This window comes from Schistosoma haematobium, chromosome 6 (assembly GCF_000699445.3).
Source record: "Schistosoma haematobium chromosome 6, whole genome shotgun sequence".
Classification (NCBI taxonomy): Eukaryota; Metazoa; Platyhelminthes; class Trematoda; order Strigeidida; family Schistosomatidae; genus Schistosoma; species Schistosoma haematobium.
In genome coordinates, this window is record NC_067201.1 from 20,442,355 (window position 1) to 20,453,953 (window position 11,599).

General features: G+C 36.1%; 1 protein-coding gene across 1 annotated transcript; it reads right to left on the reverse strand.

Moving 5' to 3' along the window:
- Positions 1 to 3,088: 3,088 nt before the first annotated feature.
- On the reverse strand, positions 3,089 to 11,380 carry SNX3 (Sorting nexin-3). Its single transcript, XM_012938581.3, has 4 exons — positions 11,196 to 11,380; positions 11,063 to 11,158; positions 9,709 to 9,833; positions 3,089 to 3,966 (listed from the first exon to the last, which is right to left on the reverse strand). The coding sequence occupies exons 1-4, from the start codon at positions 11,367 to 11,369 to the stop codon at positions 3,861 to 3,863; spliced, it is 501 nt and encodes a 166-aa protein (XP_012794035.3). The 5' UTR covers positions 11,370 to 11,380; the 3' UTR covers positions 3,089 to 3,860.
- Between the last annotated feature and the right edge of the window lie 219 nt (positions 11,381 to 11,599).

Here is an 11,599-nt window from a genome sequence, read left to right on the forward strand (position 1 = left end):
AAAGGAGATGTAAAGAATTCAGAAGATTAGAATTCGGGAGATCACAAAGAGTGGAAGCACCTGTGCCATTGGAAACGATTTTGAGCCATGTCATTCAATGTCTCTAACCATCAGGTAGTTTACGCCTACCAACATGGCTCAGTGCATTTGTCAATGTTTTCATCGATTTGTGCCATATTTTGGTAAGTGAAATCCATAGTCAAAGGTGACATCGTTTTTCAACAAATTCCCCAACTATAGAGCTATGTTTAATAAACCATATGTGGAAAACATGATTATACTAGGAAGGTAGCACAGCTACAAAGTTATGTTCATTTTCGAATGATAGATGTCAAGTTCTTGCCCTAGAATGTACATTAAACAATTTATCCACTTGTCGTACAGCTTACTGTTTCACAGAACCTTCACATTTAATATTAACCAGTTGGCAACTATTTTCACTGTTTAAGAGCATAGTGTATTGAAAGATGGGATGACATGTTCAATTTTTTAGGAAAATATCTGAATTTATTGAAGTACCAATAATGTAGGTCATGTAATTCAACGAGGCTATCGAATGATACTCAAACATAGAAAAGATTTTTCAATCCTTGCTGACCATAGAATGTCGCACTCAGAATCTGCTATTTTCTTGGCGAGAAGATAGAGACGTCAAATTTATGAAGAATTAAAATAAATAGCGTGATCTTAGTTCATTTATGAAATTTACATAAGGATCTATGACGTGACGAAATCAAAGAGGATTGATGATCCTAATAAAGTCACTTCACTTGTTCTTTTGACTGATAGAGTAAACGATGCAGGTTTACGTAGCCGACTTTGAGAAACACTTTGTATGAGGGATGTTACTGAGGTAATTTGATTGAGATTCAGATCTACTACTTACAAATTGAAAGTCTAGAGGTCAACTCACTGGATTACAACACAAAAATTCTAAAGAAATCGACCTTATCTCAGAAGATGAAAGACAACTAGATTGCCCCTGTAGCGGTAAATAAATCCCTAAAATCAATAAATCCGTAAGTCTTCGGCACTTGATGCTGACCACATTAGTTTTAATGAACCCACCTAGCTGAAAGCGCTCGGTCACGCATCCGTACCAGATCACGAGTGAGAACGCTGTGCTCAACTTCTGCAACCGCTAGCCAGTATACATTAGTCACTCCTCGATATATTGATAACCTTTCAAATATTATGTTCGAATCTATTCGCTGCTGACTTTTGATTTTACTAGGTAGGCACGATTCAATCATAGAAAGTATTACTGGTTAGAATGTTGTCAAACTACAAATACTTGTGGTATCTTCACCTCCAGACCTTTAATTCCTCAATTCAATCTTATAATACATCTATGACATGTAAAACTGATGAATATCTCGCATAGACGAAAATATTGGCTTTGAAATTATTTAATTTTCATTAGATTATTATAAATCTCAATCATAATGTAAGCTTTAATTATACTGATTATAAAATTATAAACATTCTATAGAATACGTGTTTCTAAACAATGAATCGAATAAATCATTATAAATTATTGACAAAAATTAACTGTTAGACTACACTAAATTTGTATACTTAAAACCCAAATGACCTGGATAATCTTTAAGAAGTTATCTTACCTCCCCCCTCCAGTATAATCGTATATAATTGTTTTCGGAACTGTTCAACATTCGATATATTCATCATTAGTACTGGATAGCCTGTTAATTAACAAGTAATTCCTAAAAGCTTTAATAGGGTGTATGAGTCGTTTTTAAAATTGTGGTATTCAAACTGGATTTAAAATTAATATCACGTCTAAGTGAAAAGTCTGAGGAAAAGGGTGGCGATAGTCACCTCTCCCTCTCAGAATGCTCTCACATGGCCACGTGCATGGAACCACTGTCAGGGAACTCCTCCTCACTGCCGTCTCATGTGATTACTGTCGTTTACGAAATTGAGAGGACGGAAAGCGAATGTCCGGAGCTTTAACCGAGTTGGTGGATCCGCCTAGAGCAGTTAGAAAACCCTCATTTCAAACCAATGGTGCAAATGAAATCCAGGATCCTGAAGGAACAAATCACGTATGAACCAATCGTTGGTCACCGGTTACCATTGAACTGCATCCCCTAACGTTGCTCCACTGCATTGTGGATCAGACCTTTGGGTAAAAGACTCGGGGTGTGGTCCCCTCAGAAAACCACTTGCTTCAGTTTGGGCACCCGGACAGCATCTCAGCCCACACACACACAAATCAAGTGACTTGTTTAGCACATATGTATTCGGTGCCTCGTTGTATCAATACTTAAGTGTTCCATTAAATAAATAAAATAAACTGATAATGGAGCTTAAGGCCAAGAAATTTATTCTGAAGTATATTCATGTAAATGATTTCTTCATAAAGGAATTGTGAATTTTTCATTCATGTTCAAAACACTATTTCGATTCAGGAAATAAGATGTTCTATCACCAATTTCTGATGCTCAAAATTAAAAGACTTTTCACTCAGACGTGATATTAATTTTAAATCTAGTTCGAATACCACAATTTTAAAAACGACTCATACACCCTATTAAAGCTTTTAGGAATTACTTGTTAATTAACAGGCTATCCAGTACTAATGATGAATATATCGAATGTTGAACAGTTCCGAAAACAATTATATACGATTATACTGGGGGGGGAGAGGTAAGATAAGTTCTTAAAGATTATCCAGTGATGTTGTGAATGACAAATTTACGTGAGAAGTATTACAATAGGTTGACACAAGAAGATAAATTAATGTGATCAAAGCGGTTACTTCTCAATTTCATTGAGTTTAGTAATTCAATCTTGATATACAGAAAACGTCGTTCAAATCTTTTAGATCGGTTGGAATCATCTGAACACAATCAAATCGAGTAACTGCCCTCTTCTTTCTTTATACTAAGTTCAGTCACTGATTTTAGTAGAGGAATTTTGTGGAGACAGTTCAATGTGTAGATTATACCACAACCATATCTTAGGTAGACAATCGATACCATGACAAACTTGACAACTACAAGACGCACCCTTGACCCTGGTATGAACCGAACTCCAAAAGAAAAACACTGAGGGAAAAGAAAATCACATTTATCACAACAATAAAATTTCCGCTTCATTAATAATCATTATAACACTATGACAATAACATTTTACACACATATATATGTGTATAAGTGCATTCATACATGTATGAATAGTGTGATCCGATGAAATGAATTAGATGCATAAAAGAGACGATAAGTTAAAGATCATGAAACTAAATCAAATAAAGCAAATCAGATTAGAACAAAGTAATGATAAACGTCCATATATATTGAAAAGCAATTGTTCATCATTATATTTATTAGTAAAGTAGTCAACGAATCACAATATATCAATACGTAAACAATGATTAGTACATTGACTAATGATCCTAGAGACAAGCGAATGAATACACACACACACATACATACATACATGTATATGCAAACTGTTAATGATACTCGTTGATAAAATAGAGAACTGATCGAATGATTAATCCTTTATTACTAACAATATATTAGCGTTTTATGAATGTGATGTAGTTTGTCCATGAGAACAACAAGGAAATGTTTGGGGGAAATATAATTTTGAAAAAGCTGAACAAGCACATGAATATGACTGTAAAAGAAGATATATTATTATAAGAAAATATACAAGTAATGACAAAGTCAATGATAATAGCAGAAAAAAGAGCTAGTGATAACGTGAGAAGTGAAAGTGAAAGAGAATATAAGCACCACCAGGTTATTTGACAATATCTCCAATCTATCTGATATAATCAACAGCGACAATCATATTACGTAATAATTAATTGATTTCATAAATTTATTACTTCAGATATTACGTAATTTTCCAAGTCTACAGTTACGATCAATGACTTTTTCTTGAAGAAACATATGTAAACATTTTTCATTTTGAGCTAATGGATGTCCAGCAACCCTTGAAAGAAATGGAGAGATAAAAAACGAACAAAACTTAGTCAAATTATAAAAACACACGAAATAAGAAAGTATATAGTATTAGGAAAATGAAACAAATTATACACAAACAACTGGAATTCATATAACTTCAGAAGAAACCCACTCATTACTACTGACAAATGTATGCATAGTTTACACATACTTTATCCTCAAATGCCCTGGTACGACCGAGATTTGAGAGAGTTAGCTCACCCTCTAGAAATCCTCTCACATAGCCACGTGCATACAACCACTGCCACACAAGTCCTACTCACTGCAATCTCATAAGATTACTGTCGTTTACGAAATTGAGAAGACGAAAAGTGAATGTCCGGCGCTTTAACTGGGTTAGTGAATATGGAGGATCCACCAATAGGAGTTGGAAAACCCTCATTCCAAACCAATGGTGCACATGGGCTCCAGTATTCTGAATGAAAAAATGGCGTATGAACCTATTGTTGGTCACTGGCTACAATGGGACTGCATCTCCTGACGTTGCTTCACTGCCTTGTGGATCATACTTTTAGGTCGAAGGCCCGGGTGTGTTCCCTAAGAAAACCACCTACTTCGGTTTGGGTACCCGGACAGTATCCCAGCCTTCACACAAACCGAATGATTTATGTGGCGCATGTCTGTTTGGTACCTACTTGTACCAATGTTTATGTATTTAAATAAATAAATTACACATACTCTAGCACATGTGGACATGATACACGTTACTTTATGTATAACGGTGACAATTTATTAGGTTCAGCACGAGCTTGATTCTGGGAACGGGTAAGTCAAACTAAACCACATCACATCAGTTAGCAACTTGGACAGATGCTTATTCATGCCAGGTCCTACTTATATCTGACTAAATTATAAAATGGAATTGAATGACACAATTGTAAGCGAGTGTACGTTTTCAATCAAAAATTAGCCAAATATTAAATATTTAGTGTCAAATATACCAATATAAAAAGTTTCAGTGTAAACATTAAGACTCGGTTAGTTACCTCAAAAAAGATAAGAAACTATTATTTTACTGGATAGGACTTTCAGTATATTAGGAAGTTATTGGGTTGTATAATATGAAGAACGGTAACATAGATACACTATTATAAACCTATTTAAATATTCGTTTATATTATTGAGGTCACGAACCGATTTAACTTGGACAACTATTGAGGACCTGTAGGCGCTGAATAGCCGTTTTGTCCTAGTATATGACTCCGCAGCAGTGTGCATCCGCGACCCCACAACCAGAAATCGAGTGCAGGACACTCAGTCTTGCACACGAACGCCAGTATCCAACGATGTTAATGTCTAACCTCAATCAATCCATGAGATTGTGTGACCCTCTTCTAATCTCTTTGGTGAGTAATTTGCTCACACCCAACACAGCTGAAATACACTAGTTACTGCTACACACTAGAATTCCGGGAATTCCCTTTTAAAGTTAATCACTAGTGAGTACATGATAATTACCAGTATTGGGTTAGGGAGATTGTTTGATTTTATTAAGATCACGAACTAACCTAGGTTATAAAAACCATTCGAAATCTGGAAGCAAAACATGACTATTTCATCTAACTATGGGACTTTGTTTATAGTGATGTGTTTCTATCTTTTATGATATCTTTCTCCTTGATTCAAATGGGTGAATCAATAAAACCTTTAATGTAAACACTTTTCAATTCATTATAAGGTAACAAACACTGTAGATTAGATTGAAATGAACAGTTAGAAGTGTTAAATTAGCTTCCCTATTAAGAAATTAATTCTTGACACACACACACACACACAACTCATTTGTTAAGTTAAAGTCTAATCTATATATATATTCTGCAATATCATTAGTTCCTGCTTACTAAACATACATATAGTACACAATATCTAATATTTGATTCTAAAACAATTCGAATTTAATTTAACATGTATTACATAATCTTTTCTGTAATAAACTTAATCAAATGTCATGAATAAATCATCAAAATAATCCGATGATTATCTGTTGTCTACCTCGTGACAACTATCATTTTGCAGTATGGATTATAATTATTAATAATAAAACTGTCATTAAAAATAAAACATTAATGACCCAACTAATCAATATATACAATATATCAGAAGGGGTTTTGTGGAGAGTGTAGTAAATTGTTGAGACCATGGGTCAATGGAAGTTAAACTACTATGGAAGATCTGGAAACACTAGACGACCGTTTCGTCCTATTGTGAGACTCCTCAGCAGTGCGCACCCACTCTTTTTAGTTTTATACCATCTGTAAGAAACACTATTGAAATGTGTTTCGAAAAAATAATCGGTTGAAAATAAGTGGACATCATATTTTTTGTCTGTTTAAACACATAAACGTTTGTAAAAAGGGTCACCACAGAAAGAAATCACCATGCGATTTGTGAGTGGACTGGGATACAGCCTAGGTGCCTAAACAGAACCAGGCGACTTTCTCAGGGGTTCACACCCATAAGGTGGTGGAACAACTTTAGGAAGTACTGTACCATGGTAGCCGGTGACCAACAATAGGTTTATACACCATTTGTTCCCTCAGGATATTGGAGTCCATGCGCACCATTGGTTTGGAACCAAGGTTTTTTTTAACTCCCCCAGCTTGATCCTCAATATCCACCAAAACAATTTGATGTGTGGATATAGGCTTTTCATTCTCTCAATTTCGTAAACAACACCCCTGCCACGAAAAGGCATTAAATAGAACATCCCTGTCAGTGACCATATGAGGGTATTTCGAGAGAGAGAGAGAGAGTGGACCCTCCCCACCCTTGGTCGAACTAAGGCATTTGGAAAAAAGGAAACAATGGTTAGAAAATCAATTGAAGACACAAACTTTAGCTATTAAGTTGTAGAATTAAAATTCAATTAATTTATACATTTATCAAAATTTTGACACGTAACCTAATGACTAAGCCACATTCTTTGTTCTTCGTTCAACATCTCTATAGTATGTACATCGGTCAAATGATAATTATTAATCAATTAACAAGATGTAAACATATTGAGTTAAAATAATAATGAATATATCCAAGTAGAATTACTTCTTTCCTTGTATACACAAGTTAAAACAGGAAACAAAAATAGTACTTGTTAGTATCAAAATAGGGTAATACAATGAAATTTAATTATCACTTAGTTATTAACACAAGTTTATACACTATTGAGTTAAATTGAAAAGAAAATCAATAGTTTGAAAATGAACTATTTATATTTTAATGAAAAAAAAATAGTAGTATCAGACATACGAAATACGAGTGCACAAAAGATATCAACCTGATATCAGTCACATATCAATTTTTTGGAAGAATTTCGTTGTGTAGAACCTGAAACAAATTCCTAATCTTACAATAGGGCAATGGATCTTTGTTAATCAAAGGTGTTTTACTTCGAGACTGAACGGAAAACAAATGTCCGATATATTAACCGAGTTGGTCGATATGGAGGATCAATCTAGGGGAGTTAGAAAACCTTGGTTCCAAACCAATCATGCACATGGACTCCAATATCCTGAGAGAACAAATGGCGTATGAACCTATTGCTGGACATTAGCAACCATGGGACAGCACTTCCTAAAGTTGCTCCACAGCCTTGTGGATTAGACCTATAGGCTCCGGGTGTGACTCCCTATGAAAGTCACCTGATCTTGTTTGGGCGCCTGAGCAGTATTCCGACCCTCACACAAACCGAATGATGATTACAACTGAAAGAAACTACCCTCGCTTCAATTCGCGTTCAGGCAAATCAAGTTCACAATCATTCGGTAACATTCGTTATTACTTTTTTACACTACATCACCTGAATAGACCTTTCATTCTCCTTTTGTGCATTATTTTATTTTTTGACTTATACAGTAGTTTGCCTGTGGTGGAAATTATGTCCTATCTAAACGATTTCAAGTCACTGACTGGTCAGAAGTTGAATGTTACTACCAACTACAAAAACCGAACTAGCCTTTCCGAAACCGCGTATACCATTCAAACTGGCTACCTTCAACGTTCGCTCACTAATGCAGATCGACCGACATATAGGGTTGGTTGTCTTTAGAAAGTCTCAACATTGATGTCTTTTGTCTATCCGAGACCTGTATTCAAAACTCTAGTAAAGCACCACAAATTCGCATTCCATTTGTCGCTTCAAAGGGCTTGTTTCGCGCGCGTTCATCCGGGGACCATGTGGCATCGTCTGATTTTGCTGGCGTTAGTGTTAGTGCGGATCTGTTGCCTGGAGAAAAACTTCTCGACCTTGAGTATGCAAATGATACTGTCTTAGTGTGCGATAATGCCCAATCCATGCAATCCGCACTTAGTCAGTTGGCAATTAGTGTCCGTAGGTATGGTATGTGCATCGCACCTTCGAAGTGCAAAGTACTTTTATAAGGCTGTCACGACCCTGAACCTGCGCTCACTCTGGGTAGTGAGCAGATAGAAGTTGTCGAGAAGTTTGTGCACCTGAGTAGCTACATAAGTGATGGTGGTGGCGTGAGTGATGAGATCAATTCACGTATAGTAAAAGCCGGAGAGGCTTACGTCAATGAGGATCATCGTTGGCACTTTCGTGGTTATTCTGGCTGTAAAAGGAGGATCTACAACGCGACCATGAAAGCAATTTTGCTCTATGCATGTGAAGCTTGTCCTCTCAAATTTGAGGATGTTAGACGACTGTGTTTGATCTTTGCTGTCTCCGGAGGACTGATAACATCCAGTGGAAACACCATGTTTGTAATGCATAGGTTCGGCATCGCGTGTTCGGGCACAGAGACGATAATGCAATTGGTGTCACCATCTTGAAACATTGACTTCATTAGCTTGGATATGCCTTACGAATGTCATCCTAGACAGTTCCACATCGTGCCTTATTTGCCGACGCTGGGACTGGTTGGAGAAAGTGGAGAGGTGGTCAGTGTAGGAAATGGTGTGGTGGTATGAAAGAAAGCTGTACAGGACTGACGTCTGTCGAACCTTTACGACTTCCTGGTCGGGATCCTAGAGATGGTACAACATGGTGACTTGAGACGTCATCAGAAATGGCTCAGAATAGAAGCCCGTGATGATCCTGTAGTAAATTTATTTTTACTTCCTTCATTAAAGTGAAAGTAACTTCTTTAACTCAAAAAATCCTTTCTAGTTGTATTTTTTCCCAGCTGAACTGTTTCTCCCACTATTATTTCACTCTCATACACTAATTTTTGTTCATTGTTGCTCGTCTTTTCATTATACTCAACCTCCATTCGTTGTTTCTTCACGACCTCATTGTTATTTTGTGGCATATATGCATTTGGTACCCCTTGTACCAATGTTTGTGTTCAAATAAATACAATAAACATATGATTGTTCAAGAGTAAACATAAATGGCGTGGTTCAGAAATAAGAAATGAAGTAAAGGACTTGAAAGTATAGAGTCAGTCAGTCAGCCAGCAACAACATAGAACTTCGTACGTTTGTACATCATTTTCAGTTGCCATACCACATTAGCACAGAGATGTAATTGTATAGAGTATCACTGAAGTTCAATGAGGATTGGAAAAAATGCGTCCACCTCACTCCAAGTAATTGTGAGTTAAATCACTTGTCTTCGACCATGAATTTTGATTATCGGACAGACCAAACCTAATTTGCCAAATAATCTTATTGATAAAGTATTTTAATCTAGTAAAAATGGCTTTCCAAGAAAAAAACATATTTGAAAAAGCAAATGTAAAGATAAACATACTTGTTAATAAAGTTTTCTAGTCCTTTTCGTCGCTCCTCGATGAAATCTTCATCAAATATACCTTTGTCTGCCCGAAAAGGTAACTGGCGTTTCCATGCCTTACTTGGTAATCGAGGAACAACAATCTGTTGAAATACAAAATGAGAACCTAGTTTGGTATATTCCCATTTCAAAACTTGCATACTTCTAAACCATAAATTTAATCATAAACAAGTAGGGAGAACGAGGCTGGGTAGAAGAAAAAACGCTGATCCCTATACTTTCCATGTTGTATACCTGTTAAAAATACAGTTGGTGGATTGAGTTTTCACCAGTGATTCAATAAGCGAAAGACGACGGGTTAGCCTACTATGCAGTAATCGCTTTAGTTACATTCTATGGTTATGAACGATGCAAGGAATAAAGGCAAGATTAGTAAGGTTTAAATGTAATAGCAAATATGTGTATACATTTCCATTTCTTTTTGAGAAAGGTTTATCTTTAAATTACTAATTAAATTATATTACCTTTTCAGATATATTTACAAGTACTTAAGGACCTGACTAATATTTTTAACTGAGCGGAAATCTACCTTTCGTACGTAACCTACATTTCACGTGGCACTATAAACTCGGAAGGCGTAGATTTCGATGTTTGTTGTAACACTAGGTATTTGTTGGTCTATTATTAGCACGTTTATTACATCGAAGAATAACTTTTCTGTTTGTAGAACACTTAACGGAATTTTGAATTCTACATGACAAGCACACCAACAACTCCATCCCAAATAAAAACATGAGGAAATGAATTATTCCTGAGAAAAATATATATACATGTAATACATAATCCTATTTATAACGCACCGAATTTTCGAACCATGGGTACGCTTACATATAGGTTTTATTACGTTTAGACAAGATAGAACCACTTCGATGACGTTAATAGACTTTGATTGCATGTTCATCTTATACTGTCTTCTAAGAATCACTTATTTCCGCGCGCAACGCCTGTGTGCGACGACAGACACGTTGACGTAGAGAAAAGTGGCGCAACCGTCTTAGAATTGCGTCATGTTTGCGAAATAAACTACGAATCAAAAAGAGAGACGTTTAATGTGCTGAGAAAGTTCAAGATAGTTTTCAATTGGGTCCATACACTTAACCAGAAATCTTGAGGAATTTTTGGGGTTTAATCAAAGGACTTAGATGGACTTCTCCGAAGTAATTGAGAATCCTGGAGAAAAAAATCCGGACCAGGTGAAATTTCCAGGCATTTAGCCAAAACCCACTAAAGTTTTCTGTTAGAGTTCCCTCAAAAAAATCGATAAAAATCCACCCCAAAATCGACAGGTAGATTAAATAGATAAGCTACATACCTTGCTTTCACGGTCTAGCTCGTCACGAAGCCATTTGAAATCACTATACCTCCGACGCACCGAAGACTCTTTGTGTGCAAATATAGGTAAATTTGTCTACAGAAAACTACGATGACTACAGAAATTTACGTACTCTAAGACTAACTTCATAGTCTGTGAAGCGGTCTTTACCATCCTCGTGAGTGAGAGGGTTGCACACATCAATCTCTAAGAAATTTGCTGGTGGTGAATAAGCATCTTCAATTGTTTGCCTTCTAGGGACCAACCTTTGAGTTGCAGAAGCTACGGTTGCGGGTGACTCAAGCATACCGCGATTTTGGAAAACTGACTGTAGGAACCGAAAAGAGAGATTCAATTGTTTCAAAATTCTATTTTTCGTTTTCTATCTAGCCTATTAGAAACACTTGACGTTTCGAAATTTCTGATCTACTAGTTATCTACTTTTAGTTCGTAAACTGCTCAGATTATACCTAGTCTTCATATTCCACCTATCGGTCAGCTGCCCTATATACCATTCTTCCTAGACGTCATCTTCTT

Coding starts and splice junctions, on each gene's coding strand:
- SNX3 (XM_012938581.3), bottom strand. CDS start 11,369: ATGCTTGAGTCACCCGCAACCGTAGCTTCTGCAACTCAAAGGTTGGTC. Junction 11,159..11,195: donor ACTATGAAGTTAGTCTTAGA/GTACGTAAATTT, acceptor AGTTTTCTGTAG/ACAAATTTACCTATATTTGC. Junction 9,834..11,062: donor AGCTAGACCGTGAAAGCAAG/GTATGTAGCTTA, acceptor GTATTTCAACAG/ATTGTTGTTCCTCGATTACC.